Raw genomic sequence first — 20,698 nt, 5'->3', positions numbered from 1 at the left:
AACAGTACGCGAATCTGAGTATTCGCTACTTTCAGAGGTGGAATCTAAAATAGACTCACCTTTATCTCGTTCCGGCTTGGTTTTTTTCCGCCTTTTCGACATCTCTTAGTACAAACCTAAATCACTAAATATATAGACTTTTACTTATACTAAACAAATTAAATGATAAACATATAAAAATACTTAGATACTTTTCAAAAATATGAGGATTATATACAATATAATAGAAATATTTAATTTTATAGTTAAAAAGACCGCCCTAAGCAATCAAGAGTTCCCGCGCTTTCCCAACCACAGACAAGAAATTGGCTGTTACGGGTTAACTGCAATGTCAATTTGTCAATGTCAAATAATTCAAAGATATCAACTTTAAAAACACTCTCCACCTTGACGTTGGCCGAATCGTCGACATTCAGTCGACGGAGCCAGTTATAAAAAAAAAACTTTAAAACAGTCGAAGCCCGAAGGAGCCATTTCATTTAAATAAAGAATAAAGAAAATATTTATTGTGTTTTTTTTTTTAACTTCATAATAAAATTGAGTAAAATGCTGTTAATAATACACAACATACCAGGACACGTATGTATTTATATTATATTAAATAATCACATTTCTCCTAGTTCCTACCTCAAGCAATATTCTTATTTCAGATGCATTTTAACGATATTAGGGATTTTCTAAGTACCAAAAGTGGTATAGAACAAATAATCTTGGACAATCTTATGTATGAAAAGTTTGGTGAAAAACAACAAGTTACGGTTGGGCTAGCTGATGAAAGTGATGCTGCTATTTTTGTTAGAAAAATAAACAGCCTGTATTTAGATGGAGAACCAATATATATTGAAAAAGTTCAACAGAAAATGGTAAGCCAGTTTATACGTACTATTTGTGTTACATCAAAACAAATATGAGTAGGAATAATTTACACCACTCACAGGGCAAAAAAGTAACTGTTACAGTTAGGCGACGACTTTCAATTTATTTAGATAACTTATAATATATAATTATTATGTAATATTATATTAAAGGAATATTTTATGGCGAGAATATACCTAACATGGTGTTATATCAGTTAGTGAATCTGATTGGTAGTGATCTAACACTTATGAAAGGTGGATCACAATATGTGGAGGTAATCTGTCAGTTAACCCCAGCTTTGTGTATTTATTGTATATTTTTATAAGTACAAATTTAAGCATACCTTCTCACTTTTGCAATATGATTTAGAAGATCATTCTTCTTAAGTCTTCTGGTGAAGACCACTGTCATGTGCAAACCTCAAATGGTTTGTCAGTTGCTTGGTGGTTTTAACACATTGATCCTGATATTTACCTGATCAAAATATCTGAAAACCGATCCAGCCTGAATCCAGCAGCTCTGAGAGCAATTTTGTGTAGTAGATTTTGATGTTCAATAATTGATTTAAATTAAATCCTACTTTGGATAAATAATACTTGTATTTGTATTTTAATGCTTTTATTTATTCTACATTAGCAATGTGGTATGTTATCTGCTATTTATTATATTTTTCTAAAACATCTCTGTGGATGTGATTCAGCTTGTTTTTTTTATGTAAGAGTGGCCAAACAGGCAAGTTAGTCATGTGATGGGGAGTGAAGAGGCAACCACCCAATGACATCTGCAACACCGGACTTTAGAGCCCGCGCAGACAGAGAGAGGTCAGAGTTCTGCGTTCTAGTGACCGTTGACCACCCAAGAGTTCTCGCATTCTAGTTTCGTTTGGGTCTTTGCACATGCAAAATGTCACTAGAAAGTTCGTCATCTGATGAAGAATTATTGATCTTGTGGAGCTCAGCAGCTTCTAAGAAGAGAAGGAAAAATTGGGTGCACCCAATTAACACAACGCGAGAAGAACAAGGCTAATTCAGTAATCTTTTTCAGGATTTAGTTAAAGATGAACAAAGATTCTATATTTATTTTCGAATGTAGATTAATAAACCCCTTTTCCTAACCTATTCAATTAACTTTTCCGTTATTCCAAACTCAGACATCGCGGCGTTCCGGCTTTCTCTGTCTTGGCGGGAAAAGAACTGAGGATGTCACTGTGGTAGTTGATATCATACGTTACAAGTGAATAACGAACTGTCACTGTGGTACTCAAGATGCTGTTATCTTGTGTTAAGGTGTCTCACTAAAAAAATCTGTCCAAGTACACTTAGCAACTGAGCCAACCGTTCAAGTGACACATGATCGTAAGTCTTCATACCTATGTCTTGTTCTATTCTCAGGTTGTGGCGCCATCTACAGTATCTACTTTACAATTGATAACCTTATACATGCATATTAGGAAATTGACCTGAGATGTTGCTCTTTCAAATCTAAACAAATTTAATAGTTTATTATTAACTTAAGTAATAAATTATTTAACCAGGAATCAGAACAGCCATATAGGCCTCCACAATGTTTTAAGACACCTTATAAAAATGTGGAATCTCCGATGGCACAGAATCATGCATCCAGCCCTAATCTAAACAACATGCATGCATTATTGAAACCAGTTCCACCACCACTTGGAAACATGTCTGTTGGGGTAAGTAGTATTTAAGTACTTTAATACAATAAAATTCCTATAATTGAAACTCCTTACAAATTGTCAAAGCCATGATATTACAATTTTACTAGTGACTAGTTAAATTGTATAAAATGAAGCTGATTGACAATATAGTTTAATTGTAATATCACGGCTTTGACACTATACAATTGCCAACCCGATATAGCGTTCAATACTACTTTACGTAATAATAATTCTGGGAATAATATTTAGCATTCTTATAAATTTTTTAATTTCAATTGGGTATAATATATAGGTCCTACTTTAGATATTGGTATGAAAATAGAAAGAAGCCCGCTGAGTTTCTTGCGCTCGTTCTTCTCAGGTGTGAGGCATACTTTTTCGAATGAGTGGTATGTTTTTGACACTTTCAATAAGTAATTACATGTCCTATTTTGAATTACAATATTTGAATTTGAATACTCATCTCAAAACGTAGTAAACGAAAAAACTACTGTAGGTATATAAATATTTAATATTTATTATATCAAGAGCATAGTATTCTATATACTATTTCATTGTTTCATCATATTTCTCAGACGCAAATGATACATATGCAACAGCCAGTGCCGATTCTAACACCAGCTATTCAAAACGACTACCCAACACTGTTTCAAAGTCATGCACCACTCTACCAATGGCATAACTATATCCAGAACGCAAATGGCATGCAATCAGAGATACATGCAGCTTTTGCGGCCAATAGCCATAATTATATGATGCCGCAGCATAAGTCAAATGCAGGTGTTCAAGAGAATAGAGATGAGAAAACTCATTCTGACCAGGCACCATTTCAAAATTGCTTTGAGCCTAGGTACTCTGATGAAATCATTCTTAATGACAACACTCATAATAATGATCAAATTCCACAACCACAGCTCTCCAGCAGCGAAAGAAAAGAACCGAATTATCCATTCTCATCGTCAAAGATACCAAATGTCGCCAATCTAAAGTCACCAGAGTGTGATGTTAAATCAAATTATGTAAAAAATCTTATGAATAGTAGACGCTTCTTTTACCTGAACTATGCAGCGGCCCAAATAGCCAATGAAACTATGTCGTATTTGGAAATCTTTTCAAATGATTCCACTGATCTTTACAATAATGTAAAAGATACAATTCATGCCCGTTTAAAAGGCCTGTATGTTAATGGATCATGTCTATCTCAAGAACAAGCTGTTGCTAAATATAGAGAAAAATATCCTGCAAGTAAGGACAGATCATTTATAAAATTTTTGGCGACGCAGAAAGGATTTTCTGGAAAATTCGTTCGTGAATCCAATACTCCTAACCATCATCAAATTTTGAATGTTACAAATTCGATAATAAAATCCTACGGTATACCTAAAAAGGTAAAACATAAAAATCCTTATATATTGGGCTCCACAGCAAAAAAATTCGCAAATGAAATTGTTATGAATATGAAATCGACAACAATTCAAAACTATCCATACAAACTCCTAATGGTTACACTTAAGAGGATTATTCGTACCCGTTTAGATGATATATATCCTAATAGTGACTGCTGTTCTTTCAAACAAGCTGTTGCGGACTATAGAAAAAAATTTCCAGAGAGCAGTGATAACAAACTTATCAAAGTTGCAGAACAAGATGAATATTTTCAACTGAGGAGAATCGCTGGAAAAGGTAAATCATATTTTTAACACGCTTTTTTATTAGCTTCCCCTGTATGTGTGTTTGTTTGTAACCGACTCATTTGGGCTCAATTACAATCCACTTTAAACGGCCAGTGGGCCTACCATCAACTTTTATAAGCGATGCGATCCTGATGCAGTTCAGTTTAGGTACCTAAACTGAATCACTAAGAATCGTACCATGAAGTGCCTTTTACTGAATGGCGTTTGGATCGCTTATGAAGAATGAACGAAATAAAATTGTCTGTGGTACGCGGTGTGAGAAAGAGATGACGCTCTACAGTCGGTGCATAAGTTTGTCTCTCTTACTCGAACCATATACGTTGTGTTTTGAATGTTTTTATGTTTTAAATGTTTGCTTAGGTGTTTTCGTAAAAATAACTATTTATGAACCCACCTTCCCTTGATGTTTGATTTGACAGGACCATAGAGTACATTTTTTTTAATAATTCGTTCTTGCGAATAGCCCGGGCCCTGACTGCCTCGTCTTTACTATTTTTATTTTTTTAGTATTTATTTTCAGTATTTTGTTTTACAAAAAAAGTCCAATAAAGTATTCTCATCTCATATTTCATCAATAAAATTTTCTTTTTCTGTATGTTTTCACTATTTTTTAAAAGTTATTAACAATACAATTCACTTTCCTCTAAGGAAGTAGCAACTTTTTTCGAAATGCACACTTTGACACATAAGCTATCCAGTTTAGGTTGAAATATTACCTCATGGTACGAATGAATGAACGAACTAAATCAGTTTGCGATTCAATTGATATCATTTTTGACATTTAATTGACATCATTGCGATTTAATCAGTTGACTTGACGTCAACCTAAATTAGATAGCTCTAATCACGTCGTGGTACGAAATAGCAAAGCAGTTCATTTTAGGTTGTCAATTGAATCGGAATACGAGTTCATGGAAGGCCCGCAGATTTCGTTCAAACTATGTAGATCTATCGAGGACCGATGAAAATACTTAATTTGATAAAATTATTCCATTTTTCAATTTGTAAAATAAGATTTTTGTTAATTTATATAATTTTTTCGTTTATCGTCTATACGTGAGGGATTCATTCTAAATTTCAACCTAAAATCTAAATTTCAACCATTATCTTTTCAACCAAAGCCTGTTTTTTAGTTTTTTTAAACTACTTCATTCTCCTATCGTTAAGTATGTACATACACGATAGAAGTGCCCCTAGGAACCCGCAGTTGGGAAAAAATGCGATAATTTTTTCCCAACGTTTCTCGCCTGCCCCTCTTTTGTTGGCCTGTTCTCATTTTAAAACACCCATTTACAAGATTGCTGTTTTAAAACAATATATCCACGTTTCGTCTCCTGTGAGAATGTCATAAACAGCATTAGAATGCCCGTGGTCGTACTTCATTAGCATCTGTGATCACCATTCCACGCGAGCCCGCTTCTGCTCCGCTGTCATGTGTCTGTTCATGAAGGATCCAACGACAACAAAATTTCCGAACTTTCAATTCTTCGTGTAATTTTTCTGAATCTGGCTCATACCAAACCCCAATAGTCCTCGAATTGTCTCATAGATAATCCGCGGGTTTTCTTCAATAAGCCGCTTAACAGTAGCTACATTATTTTAGTTGACGGGAGTTGAAGGCCGCCCTTCACAAAATTCGTCATGTAAAGAAACCCGACCTCTCTCAAATTCAGCAAACCATCGCCTCACGGTGCTCAAGCAAGGTGCTTCTGTCCCATAAGCATTTTGAAGACGAGCGGCACAGTCTTGCGGAGAGAGAGAGAACTTTTAAAATCATAAAAAATCATCGCTCTAAAATCTTTGACTTAATTCCATTTTCGTTGCGTACGTAGAACTTTGAGGTGTGATTAAAAACAAATGACAAATGATTTCCCGCCAATTGTTTTTATTACTAAGATGGTTGCAACGTTTCAAAAAATTTAACATTCGAAATTCAAATAGTTCCGATTAGCTAGAAGTGCAAAACTTTTGGTGTGACCATATAAAACATAGTATTGTTGCCAAAGGGAAACAAGGCATTTTATTTCTCAAAATCGATTAATTTAGAAATCTTTTTGATGCCACTTCTAGCACTACCACCGCTTCAGAAACAAAAAGGTGCTCTAAGAGAGAAAAAGCGGCGCAAGAAACTCCCAGCATTCTTTTTTGCGCACTTTTTAATAAAATAAACAATATTGTACTGTGACTGTAATGTAAAAGATACAATTCATGCCCGTTTAAAAGGCCTGTATGTTAATGGATCATGTCTATCTCAAGAACAAGCTGTTGCTAAATATAGAGAAAAATATCCTGCAAGTAAGGACAGATCATTTATAAAATTTTTGGCGACGCAGAAAGGATTTTCTGGAAAATTCGTTCGTGAATCCAATACTCCTAACCATCATCAAATTTTGAATGTTACAAATTCGATAATAAAATCCTACGGTATACCTAAAAAGGTAAAACATAAAAATCCTTATATATTGGGCTCCACAGCAAAAAAATTCGCAAATGAAATTGTTATGAATATGAAATCGACAACAATTCAAAACTATCCATACAAACTCCTAATGGTTACACTTAAGAGGATTATTCGTACCCGTTTAGATGATATATATCCTAATAGTGACTGCTGTTCTTTCAAACAAGCTGTTGCGGACTATAGAAAAAAATTTCCAGAGAGCAGTGATAACAAACTTATCAAAGTTGCAGAACAAGATGAATATTTTCAACTGAGGAGAATCGCTGGAAAAGGTAAATCATATTTTTAACACGCTTTTTTATTAGCTTCCCCTGTATGTGTGTTTGTTTGTAACCGACTCATTTGGGCTCAATTACAATCCACTTTAAACGGCCAGTGGGCCTACCATCAACTTTTATAAGCGATGCGATCCTGATGCAGTTCAGTTTAGGTACCTAAACTGAATCACTAAGAATCGTACCATGAAGTGCCTTTTACTGAATGGCGTTTGGATCGCTTATGAAGAATGAACGAAATAAAATTGTCTGTGGTACGCGGTGTGAGAAAGAGATGACGCTCTACAGTCGGTGCATAAGTTTGTCTCTCTTACTCGAACCATATACGTTGTGTTTTGAATGTTTTTATGTTTTAAATGTTTGCTTAGGTGTTTTCGTAAAAATAACTATTTATGAACCCACCTTCCCTTGATGTTTGATTTGACAGGACCATAGAGTACATTTTTTTTAATAATTCGTTCTTGCGAATAGCCCGGGCCCTGACTGCCTCGTCTTTACTATTTTTATTTTTTTAGTATTTATTTTCAGTATTTTGTTTTACAAAAAAAGTCCAATAAAGTATTCTCATCTCATATTTCATCAATAAAATTTTCTTTTTCTGTATGTTTTCACTATTTTTTAAAAGTTATTAACAATACAATTCACTTTCCTCTAAGGAAGTAGCAACTTTTTTCGAAATGCACACTTTGACACATAAGCTATCCAGTTTAGGTTGAAATATTACCTCATGGTACGAATGAATGAACGAACTAAATCAGTTTGCGATTCAATTGATATCATTTTTGACATTTAATTGACATCATTGCGATTTAATCAGTTGACTTGACGTCAACCTAAATTAGATAGCTCTAATCACGTCGTGGTACGAAATAGCAAAGCAGTTCATTTTAGGTTGTCAATTGAATCGGAATACGAGTTCATGGAAGGCCCGCAGATTTCGTTCAAACTATATAGATCTAGTAGCTACATTATTTTAGTTGACGGGAGTTGAAGGCCGCCCTTCACAAAATTCGTCATGTAAAGAAACCCGACCTCTCTCAAATTCAGCAAACCATCGCCTCACGGTGCTCAAGCAAGGTGCTTCTGTCCCATAAGCATTTTGAAGACGAGCGGCACAGTCTTGCGGAGAGAGAGAGAACTTTTAAAATCATAAAAAATCATCGCTCTAAAATCTTTGACTTAATTCCATTTTCGTTGCGTACGTAGAACTTTGAGGTGTGATTAAAAACAAATGACAAATGATTTCCCGCCAATTGTTTTTATTACTAAGATGGTTGCAACGTTTCAAAAAATTTAACATTCGAAATTCAAATAGTTCCGATTAGCTAGAAGTGCAAAACTTTTGGTGTGACCATATAAAACATAGTATTGTTGCCAAAGGGAAACAAGGCATTTTATTTCTCAAAATCGATTAATTTAGAAATCTTTTTGATGCCACTTCTAGCACTACCACCGCTTCAGAAACAAAAAGGTGCTCTAAGAGAGAAAAAGCGGCGCAAGAAACTCCCAGCATTCTTTTTTGCGCACTTTTTAATAAAATAAACAATATTGTACTGTCATTGTTATTGCTATAGAATAATCATAATCTAGTCCCAGGCTGTCCGATCACTTAGGTATTCAGCTGTGGAGTAGTAGGATTTACGACAGAGCCATTTCGTAATAAAACATTTAAATTTATTTATAAATAATGCTTGAACAGTGACTGGGACGTTTATAATAAAAGTTAAAGCAATTATGTATCTTATGAATAATTTTAAAAATTATTTTGATTCCAGGAAAACAACCTCAACAACAATTGAAATATGAAAATAACGAAAATCATAAAAGCACCCAGATACCACAAAATCCATACATTAAACAAAGGCTACATGATAATGAAGAAGTACAGATATTGGAGCAGAATCTGTCAGATGAAAAAGATGAAGATAGTAAGAATACCTTTGTGTCTTAGATCATTTATTTATTTATTTATTTTGTGACAGCTGTAAAAACGTCGAAAATAAATTGAGGTTAACCTCTATTTTGAGTAATGCACGCACACTAATACAAAGTGCTCTGTGAACGGCTGGATCACTTGGCGTTGCGTAGAGACATCGCTTCATTGTGTGTCATCCGAAGAGCTGTGATTTCTGCCGCCGAATTCCATCTTCTCACGACACGCAACAAGTTAGGATATCATCCCCACCAACTGGATTTGTGGCGGTCCTCCACAGTGCGGTTTTCAAGGAGCTTTCTTCCACGTATTACGAAGCTGTGGAATGAACTTCCTTGAGCGGTGTTTCCGGGACGATACGACATGGGTACCTTCAAAAAAACGCGTACACCTTCCATAAAGGTCGGCAACGCTCCTGTGATTCCTCTGGTGGTGGCAAGAGAATGTAGGCGGTGGTGATCACTTCACACCAGGTGACCCGTACGCTCGTTTGTCCTCCTTTTCCATAAAAAAAAGTGACATACAAATTGCGAGTGTAAGACGTAGCTTGTCACGCACACTATAGTAATTATTCCGGCCGGTTTTCATCGGTTGTCTAGCAGGAAGAGGCTCTATCTAGACGTATAAATTATTTAAGCCTATGTTTATTATAATTTACACTGTCACTATCACGACGTCACGGCCAATGAGTCGCCTCTTACGAGTGTCGTGTTAAGTACCTATTATTGTCTTTTATCTTAAATTTTATTACTGCCACTATTTTCGTTATCTATGTTTTGACCATAGATTTACCCCCTTATTCATAATGGTCCGTTAACTTTAAACAGCCGCTAAGGAGTGTTTTTTCTCATTCTGACTTAGGTCAATAGAAGAAGACAGAGTGAGAATTAGCAATGCTTTAAGTTAGCAGACTATTATGAATAAGGGGGCTAGAATATACTAGCGAATAGGCAACCTGACAGTTCGATAATGCCTGACCAATTTTGATTTGGCAATGTGTACATTAGCTAGTTTTATAACATACAAAATACTAAAAGGCATTTATATTCTCAAAATTGATTCCTTTAGAATTCTTTTTAATGTCATTTCTTATATACTAGACACTAGTACCGCTTCGGAAACAAATGGCGCTTTCAGAGAGAAGAAGCGGCGCAAGAAACTCTCCCAGCATTAATTTTTTTTTGCTTTAGGACTTGTCAATCAAAATCCGTTACCGTAACATTCGATTTGCTTACCTTTTCTATCTTGCTGTATCTACATTTGTCTATACGATAGCAAATTATAAAACTACATTCATATTGCAGTGTGTGTTGGGGCGCCTTCTGTTTTGTCGCGGAGTGTTAATACTGATGTGTTGCGTCGTGGCCCATTTTAAGATTATTCATAGTGTGGTGTGAATACGTGTTTATAATGGAATCATTTGATACTGAATGTGATTTTGATGGGGATATTCAATTTCTGCTGTTTCCTCCCAAACACCATTCCTGATACCTTGATCTTTATATTGTTTACATTAAATGTCATAGAGTACTCTGTACTAACTTACTAACACAATAAGTTCATCGGACATTTTTATATACCAGTGGGAGGCTCCTTTACACAGGATGCCGGCAAAATTTGGGTACTGTGTTTATTATTATAAATATTACTGTGTTTCGGTCTGAAGGGTGCCGTAGCTAGTGAAATTACTGGGCAAATGAGTCTTATCATCTTTTTTTATGACAGTGAGGGACGAGACGAGCAGGGCGTTCAGCTGATGGTAATTGATACGCTCAGGATTCTTTAAAAACCCAAAAAAATCTGAGCGGCACTACAATTGCGCTCGTCACCTTGAGGCATAAGATATTAAGTTTCATTTTTTCCAGTAATTTCTTTAGCTAGCGGTGCCCTTTTGATTTTGCTCAGGACCGTCGCGATGGAGATGCACTATGGATGCCCTCTGCGCCAGATAGTAGGGGTACTTTATCTTAAATAAATGAATGAACGAGATGAATGAATGAATATAAATGACCCTTAGCCGACCAAGTGTATTAATGATTGACGTATTTAATTTGCAGAAGGAATTGATGATATACTGCGAGAAGTACATGATAATGATGGTGATGTACTAAGACCTATTGACAGGATAGCGCTGAACAAAGAGATGAGCGATATTAGGAACCTGGTGAGTAGTATGATAATGAAAAAATTGAGTCAAAATAAAATGTGATTTACAACAGTCTGTACCACTAGATGGAGTGGTAATGATAGACCTAGAATATATTAGCGTATAAACGACCTGGCAGCTCGATAATGAATGACCAATTTTGATTTGTCAATGTGTACGTCAGCTTTACCAGTGGAAGGCTCTTTTGCACGGATGCCGGCTTGATTATGGGTACCACAACGGCGCCTATTTCTGCCGTGAAGCAGTAATGTGTAAACATTATTGTGTTTCGGTCTGAAGGGCGCCGTAGCTAGTGAAATGACTGGGCAAATGAGACTTAACATATTATGTCTCAAGGTGATGAGCGCAATTGTAGTGCCACTCAGACTTTTTAGATTTTTCAAGAGTGCCGCTCAGCACTGCATTGTAATGGGCAGCATTAATTACTTTTAGCTGAACGTCCTGCTCGTCTCGTCTCTTATTTTCATGAAAAAAAAAGCTAGTTTATAATATTGAAAATACTAAGGAGCTTATTCCATGCGTGGCTTACGGTTTACGACTTGTCATTCGGTTACAGTAACAATAGATTCTCTTTACTTTTCTGTCTTGCTGTATATCCGTTACAGATATTCATATCTCTAGTATCGGCGCTTTGTGTGTAAACAAATTCAATCTATGACGGTCTAGCCCCGGTAAGTTTTTTCTTGCAATACACTAAAAACTAGCACTTATATAAAACGACACAAAGAACGAATCCAATCACCTCCGTTTGTTGAATTTACCCGAACTAAATAAATGTATATAAGCACCTTCTTGTTAGTAATATCCCGTATAGACGGACTTCAATTTTCCGGGTAATACCGTCTACCTGCCAAGTTTAAAAAGCATACTTGTGCGTGTGTGTAATAATACCATTTAAGTCAGTGAAGGCATATAGAACATGGAAGCATTCTTGTCATACTATCTATCGTTGATTATAAGCGCCAAAAGTCACAATACAATAAACTATCACTGCATGAAATAAATAGTGTTAATGATGTTGAGCCTAGGTCGATATTACGATGAGCTTTGTTGTCATGCGCCCAACGTGTTTACGTGATTGGCTATCAGCATGACGTGACACGGTAACGAAGGGTAACTGGAGGTCTACTCGCAAAATCGACAACGATACTTTCGGAACGATACGATAATACTCCGAATATATCGCAACTATACTCTGACAAATGTTCGAATTCCTTATCGTTTATCGTTACCATAGACTAATATTTTGATTTTTTACGATGTTAGGGTGAATGAAATATGTTTAAACCTAAACATTATCTGTGCTATGTCGCTGTTAAGTATCAAAAGTCAAAACACAGTTTAGGCGCTAAGGACCATGCCAGACTCTGCACCACCAATTTGGTATTATTTACATATAATATAAATGTTAAAAAAATATGTAATGAATATAATATGACCATTTAAAATTGAATAAATAATACAAAACTTGCGGATAATAAAATGTAAAAAAAAGTAACTCAACCCTTCTCTTCGACTTCCTATTTCTCAGGGCCAAATCGGCAATGGCCGCATTTGCGTTATTTCTACGCATAAACGATCAACAAAATGACTTGAATGACATAGTAGTAAAAAAATCCTGTTGAATAGTAAATCATATATCATTATTTCAACAATATTTATTAAGTATGTATATTGTATGGTAAATATATCTATACAACTTGAAACGAATATAGCATCGACAGCCTAGCAGGTGTCGTTGAGATTATCGTAAAAGTGACGTTTGATTATTTGTGAAATTCGAATAGTCGTCTCTGACATTTTCAACTAAGAGTAGGGCTAGGACCGATAATAGCGAATAATGTTTCGTTCGTTCAATCATCATTTCGACATTGATTACGATGTAACTAAGAGTAGATTCGACACGACTAATGCCACGATTTATCGAATATCGATTTTAGGAATAGGCCCCCTGGTTCGCGCGATTGACATGTGGACGATGTATGCGTTATGTACGAAGGGATCAGTCATAATAAAAGAAATGGATTTTTGATTTATATATTTTAGCTTGATTAGTGTATACCTTTAAAAAAAGGTATTGCCGGCACTGGTTTAATTTAATAATTTTCTGTACTTTATTTTTAAATAATAATATTAATTAATTAAAATGCACACAAAACATACGAACAAAATTAATATGGTTAATTAGAAAAATGTAGTGAAACTTATTGTTATTGTTACAGCACTGAATATTATTTTTATGTTTGAAATATTTTAATTACGTAATTTTTATTACAAGCATAATATAATTTATATTCCGTGAAAAATGATAAGTAAATTTAGTTTTTGGCGAGATGAGTAGATGTGTCTATGAGTATACCCATAGTGCATAAGATTGCTTACAAACTCTTGAATAACGTGTTTTTTTAAGGAATTAAATATGTCATTGAACAAAATCGTATTGCTATCGAGCTAAATAAATTCTCCTGGTACAAATTGGTACAGCGCTTTCAGAAAGCATCGTATCTTTTTTGACAAATAAGAAATCTTAAATTTTTAAATTGAGATGATCACATTTGAGATGACTTGTTAGGAATCATTTCCATGTCTCTAATTCAACAGCTTTTATCTTTTTTTAAATCTTTACAACTTGTACCGTTGTGGTACCCATAATCTATCCGGCATCCTGTGCAAAGGAGCCTCCCACAAATGCTTTCATGTTTTATATGTGTTCACCACATTTAAGTATACGAGGGCGGCACTGAATCTTTCGGAAATCAAGGAAGTGACACAACATTAGTATTTAAAAATGTATTTATTGCTTTTCGAAGTATTCTCCGCGAAATTTGACACATTTTTCCATATGATGGAACCACTCATTGAAACAATTCGATTCGGAAGATGGGGTCTCCAAAATGGCCGTTTTGTAAGCGTCTTCAGGTGATGAAAATCACTGACCACGCAATTTATTCTTCATTTTAGGTAAAGTATAGAAATCATTAGGGCTTAGGTCGGGGCTGTACGGCGGATGGTCTAATAATTATATGTTTTCTTGCTCTAAAAACTCTTTTGTACTGTGCGCGGTGTGAGAACTGGCATTGTCGTGATGGAGGATGATGCGACGGTTGCAGTTCTCTTTACGGAGTTCAGAAATGACCCGTGGCAAACAAATGCTAGCTACCATTCTGCATTAACCGTTCTTTGTCCCTCAAGAGGAATAGTCGCAACATGGCCGGTTTTAGAGACAAACGTGGCCACCATTTTTTTTGCAACACTCCGTGAACGAACAATTTTTATTGGCTTTAACTCATTTTCGAACACCCAACCTCGTGACTGGTTTTTTGTTTCGGGTTCGTACGCGTATATCCAGGATTCGTCACCTGATACGATGTTGTATACAGCATTTGAGGATCCTGCGTGGAATCTTTCGAGAGTTATGACGAACCAAGGAACGCGAGCCGCTTTTTACTCTTCACAGAGCAAATGTGGATACCACATCTGCTCTGTGAAGGGAGGGAAAAAAACATCGGAAAAACAACTTTTTTACACCTAATAATTGTTCATGTAAGATTATTTGTATTTCACTCATGCCAATGTCTAAAGTTGCCTGAATTTCGCGGTATGTCACATGTCGGTCTTCCTCAATCAGCTTACGCACAGCATCATCGTTTTCTTTGGTGACCTTGACGGGGATCATCACTGAGCTTGACACGTCCACGTTGAAATTCACCAAACCAGCGCTAAATTGTGGTTTTGTATGGGGCTTCATCGCCAAATGCAGAAATCATCCGGTCAACACACTGTTTTTGTGTTAAACCACTTCGAAAGTCATAATAAATCATCGCTCTAGAATTTCCTCGAGTCAATTCCATTTTCTCAACGACTAAACAAGTTTGAAATAATCTTGTGACAAGACCGAGAATCTTTTATTAAATAAATAGTATTCGATTTTTAAAACCAAGGAGTTTTCATTTAAAACGTTTTTAATATGACAGGAACAGTGGAAATATTCCATTCCCGATACTTTTAGTGCAGCCCTCGTAATAATGTTTTGTCAAGCTTTCCCGTTTAGTTTGTATACTGTTGTTTATTTTTCTTTATAATTCAAATTACCAAACTCGTTAATTTATGAGATAATTTTTATGGCGTTTCAATACCATGGCGCCATTAAAAGAACACACGGGTAAAGCTTGGGGTTTATTTTACCTTTAATAACCTTAATAATAAAGTTCTCTGATCTTATTGTATATTAATTTTCAGCTTAATGATGTTGATGATAAAGGTGATCCACAGAGTTTAACCAGACTTTCTTGGATGTTTTTCTGTGATGACTTTGAGGAGGTACATTATTTATGTAACTATCGTTTTTTAATGTTTACGTTTTATATAATACGTTTATAAAAAAAAATGGCTGGAACACGTTTTCTCACTTAGCTATAAAAAACACGCGAGTATTATATAGTTACAGTAATCTCATATTCACAATCACAATTACACAATCTAAATGTATTAAAATCATAATTTTGGAAACTTCTCGTTTGATTTTTAGATGTTATTGGTGTCAATTTTCTAATTAAGTGACGTACTTTCGATATCAGTTTTTTAATATCTGTAATTGTCGGCGACACTCCTCAACACATTCACGGCCATTCCCAATATTCAGTTTATCTCCGGTTGCGGCCTACTTGAGATAAGAATCGTAACTATGGTTGACTTTTCTGTCCCCATAAACTTATCTACGGTAACTCACCTTATCCGTACAAGCTGTCTGTCAATCGGTGGACATATAGCTTACCAGCGATGGAAGTTTGTATGGAAATTGCAATTCACGCGTCCTAATATAAGGCGATGAGAATGACTTACCGGGTATATTGGGACAGCTTGACATTATTGACAGCTAATTACTGACAGTAGAAGGTAGTAATTTATCACTATCTGTAGATGGTATATTGGGAACGGCCGTTAGTAGATAAGTCTTATAATTAAAAGTGAATAAACCGGCCAATCACCCTTGGGGAATTATATTGAACAAGCACTTTGGTTCCACCGCGTCACCGCCTGCTGTCTGCCTGTATATTGGAGTTTTATTTGCTGCTGCTCGCTTGCACTATTTGGTGCGGCCTAGCGCGATATAGACTGAAATTCTCCCGGTGACAAAACGCACAGGGCCGGACCCCACCGGCGGAATCTACTAGTACCTACCTCTTATAAGGCGCGATTTCATTCCGGCCGGCATTTGGGTCACGACAAGTACCCACCCCGGGAGACCGCTCGGGACCCGCTCGAGCCAACGTCCCCTACTCTGGTTTCTACGAATATTACGTTCGCCTGGTCACACAACCATTACATCCTGTATACTACGCATAACCCATGCTTCACATGATATTATTTAATAAGATTCGTATATTTCTGGCTAATATCTTACTCTCTGGAACTGGTGTTACAGTCAAGTTAATATTTATTGAAATGATCCATCTTCTAACTTTTATTAAAAAAAAAATGTAACAAATTACATATTAACTGAGCACATCGTTGTAATTCAACAATTCTCTTACAACACTGAGCTTATATTTTTGAAAGTTTTATGAAAAAGTTTAAAATTATAAACCCATACACACAAAAATATCTTTCAAGGGCCATATATACAGCTATTACCTATTACCGATATATTATCGTATCGTTTAGTGATATTAATAATTATATTTCCGATTATTTCAATACGTGCCGAAGAGCTTATGCGGAACAAACCAAGCAATCTGTTCGTTCAAATTGAATGCTGCTCAAAAAAAAAAATATGTGGACATGGAAGCAATTGAGGCATTCTTGAAGCAACGTTTCGGAATTATAGTTAATATTATCGAAGAAACAGGGGTATGGATATTCCGTTGTGAAAGCTTTTACGTTTTTAACAATCTGATCAAAATGGGTAAAAATCTAATTGGTTTGTATCTATAGTTTTCCTGATATTGTTGCTTATATATTTACGAAATGAAACTAACTTTAATATTTTTTAGGAAATGTGTGGGTATCATTTATACCATTAAATTTTTCATTACATGAGAATCGGTCAAAATATGAACAAATGCAGGTAATGATTAGATCGCCATTTTGTTCACAAGAACGGGTTGGTGTTAAACCCAATGTCACTAATGATGATAATTTGGTTAAGTATGAAGATGTTATTGTACGTAACAATAAAAGAGCTAAGAAAGGAAATTTACCAGAAAATGATTTCAATGATAGGATTGACATGCCGAAAGTAACTGTAGATATGACGGATGACGTACAAGATGAAATTAAAACAAATGCCGATGTAACTCCTGTCAAGAACTTTAACCCTGCAGTACTGGATAATAATAATGAAGATAATAAAGATATTAATGATGATAGTAATTTACATTACACTGATAAAATCGACAAATCTATGGATTTCCAAGAAAATAGTTCGAATGGAAATAATCAGATAACTTCTGAAAATAATCCAAAATGTGATAAATATGAAACAGAGACAATGAATAGATCAACTAAAGAAGTAAATCATATTGAACAAATGAAACACTCTGTTATACACGAAGATGATTTGGAAGATTTTTAAGTGCAAGTGAAAATGTACTAGATTGTTCTTATGTTCATTGATAATTCTTTTATAGTTTCCTTACAACAGATGAAATGGGTATAGTAAATACAACTTCTTTTATAGAAAACAAATAAAATGAATTACTGCAAAATAATTCTTAAAATACAGCTTAATGTTATATATGCTAAATGATTTAGTGAATTAATTCAAAGATTTATATAATACAAAGGTTTGTTCATTTAAATGAGTAAAAAGGATGTATGTAAGTAAGATTCGAAATGCAATTAAGGAAGACTTATTGCATAAAATAATAAAGTTTGATTAGGAATAATGATATAAATTCTAATAGAAATTAATTTGAATATTTACACAGTACATTAAGTAAGTATTTTAACAATATATGAAACATAAAACATTCAAACAGGCAAAACAGTGTCTATTAAAAATGAGACCTTAATAAATAACAGTTTTATGTTAAAAATAGCTATTTGTATTTATATCTTATATATTTCATATATTTCTATAATAATATATTCACCATCATCAGACTTGACCATAACATAGTTATGAACAAGTAATTGTCGTAGTCGAATATGATGATCAATGGGACTCCTTAACGACTTACAGTAAGGGTGCAATCTGTGACAGAATTTCTAACTGTCTGTAATCAAATTGCAAAGCGCTTACGTTCATTGCTGCATTGAAAAATTTAGTATATCTACACATATTTAGACAAATTGTTTGTTAGTGTACTTTACATTCACTAAAAATCCAAAAAAAAAGGATTAAAAAAACACAACCGACTTCAACAAAAGTATTCTAAAACAATAGATATAATATTCACAAAAAATTCTAATAATTTTTGGAGTCGGTGTCATCCAAGATAGGTTTGTAACTACATAAATAGCTATAGGTGCGATGTGCTTGAGTCGAGAGGAGGCGAGAGAAGGTCGCAGCGAAAGGACACCGATTCCAAAAATAACAATAATCGTACCTAGAATTAGATTAAGTAATTAGATTGTATAAAAATATGCTAAAAATATTATTTTTATACAATCTAATTTATACTTTTTAGTAAATATTATATATATTGTTTTGGAATAGTGTTTTTGAAGTCGGTTCTTTTTTTTTTGTTAAGATGTGTATAGTATCCGTGTGACAAATATATAAATTATACAAAATATATATATATATATATATATATCCAATAGTCTATACACATAGATACTATAACAACAATTTTGTAGTTACACGACTTCTTTTAATCCCCATAACTTTTGTCCACCGCTGCTGAGCAATATGCACCTTTTTTTACTTTTGTTCTAGAGAAATTTAAATGTAGGCAACATTTAAATGACATAATATATTTTATTTATGTACCTACATTCGAGGGCACAGGCCCTTCTATTTTGTCCGTGTCCTTTGTTCTTGTATCTCTTTTTAATATAATAATATACTTCTTTACATAATTAGTGTGTTATGAACGTTCTACCACGACACAACTGTCAATTATTGGTAATATCTATTGTAAAAGTTGCTAAATGGAGCCACATAGAAAATACATGTCCCGTTTTTGTATGGAGTGTGTTTTTTTTTGCGGTCACTTACAAAACCAAACTGTGATGCCCTATGAAACATTAAATTAAGTTGTCTAAAAAAGCTACGATAATAATTTGAAACACCTGCGTTTTTTTAAATTAAATATCAAATTTTTTTTTACGACAGCAACATTACATAGCAAAAATATATTATAGTCTACTAGCGTTATACAACATGCTATTTTTGTAATCTGCCTTCAACGGTCAACGCCAAAATGTTCCAAGTATACCAAAAATCTTAGATAGATGATTGTTCATCTATTATCTACGATTGTGTGAGACACCTACTCTCAATTTGTCATTTTTGACAAAAACTTGAAAGATAAAACTTTGGAAATAAAAAAATAAATCTGAGACTAGTATAGTATAGTGGTACATGCTAACCACAGACCACTTTTAGTTATACTGCATGTACAAATGCGATAGTACTTAAATGATAAAGATATCAGTGAATGTTATTTTTACAACAAAACATTAAAGTCATCGAATCCATAGAAATAATCATAAACAATGAGAATTTCTAACCGACTTCAAAAAAGGTTTTTTTTTATATGTTTGTACCTCAAAACTTTGGACTGGGTGAACCGATTTTGATAAATATTTTTTTTTGAAAGCTGGTGCTTCCCGTGTGGTCCCATTGTATTTTGGTCCAGATCTGACAATGGCATCCATGAGAAAACCATAAAATCTTATATTTGCTATACATAAGTATAGCAAAGTGGATGATAAATTTACGAATAACTCAATATCGCGCCAACCGATTTCGATGATGTTTTTTTTTTATTGGAAAGGATATACTTCAAAGATAGTTTGGTGAGAAAGTAACTAGAATTAGATTATTTAATTAGATTGTATAAAAATACGAAATTATTTTTATACTTTTTAATGCATATTATATCTTTTGTTTTAGAATAGTGTTTTTTAAGTCGGTTGTTTTTTCTTAAAATTTTTTTTATAGATATTAGTGACAGTAATTTTAAAATTTTTGTGAGAACGCAGGTGCTTAAAATTATTTTAATCATCAAATGAACCTAGATTGAAAGACCTAATTATTCTTAAAATTTCAAATATAAAGATTATAAGGGACGACGACGCTCTTGTAATTTTTTTCGTATTGCAGGAGAATGTGGGCGGTGGTGATCACTTAACATCAGGTGACACGTGCGGTCGTTTGTCCTCCCTTCCATAGAAAAAGAAGGACTCCTAAATAGAATTCAAAGAATTTACCAAAATCTTTGGCAGCTTAACATTAAAGCATTATCACCGAGATGGCTGGAGGCTAAATCAAGACCCTCTTGAAAATTGTTTTAGCTGCATAAGAAATAATTGTGGATTGAATCGAAGTACCACCTTCGCACGACACGCCACAAGTTAGGATATCATCCCCACCATCTGGATGTGTGGCGGTCATCCACAGTGCGGTTTTCAAGAAGCTTTCTCCCTCGTACTACAAAGCTGTGGAATGAGCTTCCTTGTGC

At 34.5% G+C, this 20,698-nt stretch overlaps 1 protein-coding gene across 2 annotated transcripts; it reads left to right on the top strand.

Moving 5' to 3' along the window:
• Positions 1 to 409: 409 nt before the first annotated feature.
• LOC126976163 (uncharacterized) lies at positions 410 to 19,200 on the top strand. 2 transcript variants are annotated; one of them, XR_007731850.1, is made up of 9 exons: positions 410 to 579; positions 651 to 863; positions 2,393 to 2,551; positions 3,112 to 4,219; positions 8,742 to 8,894; positions 10,957 to 11,063; positions 15,306 to 15,386; positions 16,754 to 16,986; positions 17,060 to 19,200. XR_007731850.1 is itself a non-coding variant. In XM_050824387.1 (6 exons), exons 1-6 carry the CDS (start codon positions 6,732 to 6,734, stop codon positions 17,638 to 17,640), a joined length of 1,365 nt encoding a protein of 454 aa, XP_050680344.1. In that variant the 5' UTR covers positions 6,435 to 6,731; the 3' UTR covers positions 17,641 to 19,200. The 2 variants fall into 2 exon arrangements, 1 of the variants encoding a protein (XP_050680344.1); XM_050824387.1 differs by lacking the exons at positions 410 to 579; positions 651 to 863; positions 2,393 to 2,551; positions 3,112 to 4,219 and adding an exon at positions 6,435 to 6,963 and having other exon boundaries at positions 16,776 to 16,986.
• The last annotated feature ends 1,498 nt before the right edge of the window (positions 19,201 to 20,698 follow it).

Source organism: Leptidea sinapis, chromosome 39, assembly GCF_905404315.1.
Source record: "Leptidea sinapis chromosome 39, ilLepSina1.1, whole genome shotgun sequence".
NCBI lineage: Eukaryota > Metazoa > Arthropoda > Insecta > Lepidoptera > Pieridae > Leptidea > Leptidea sinapis.
Note: the sequence above shows the minus strand (reverse complement) of the source record. Positions and strands in the feature narration are given on the sequence as shown.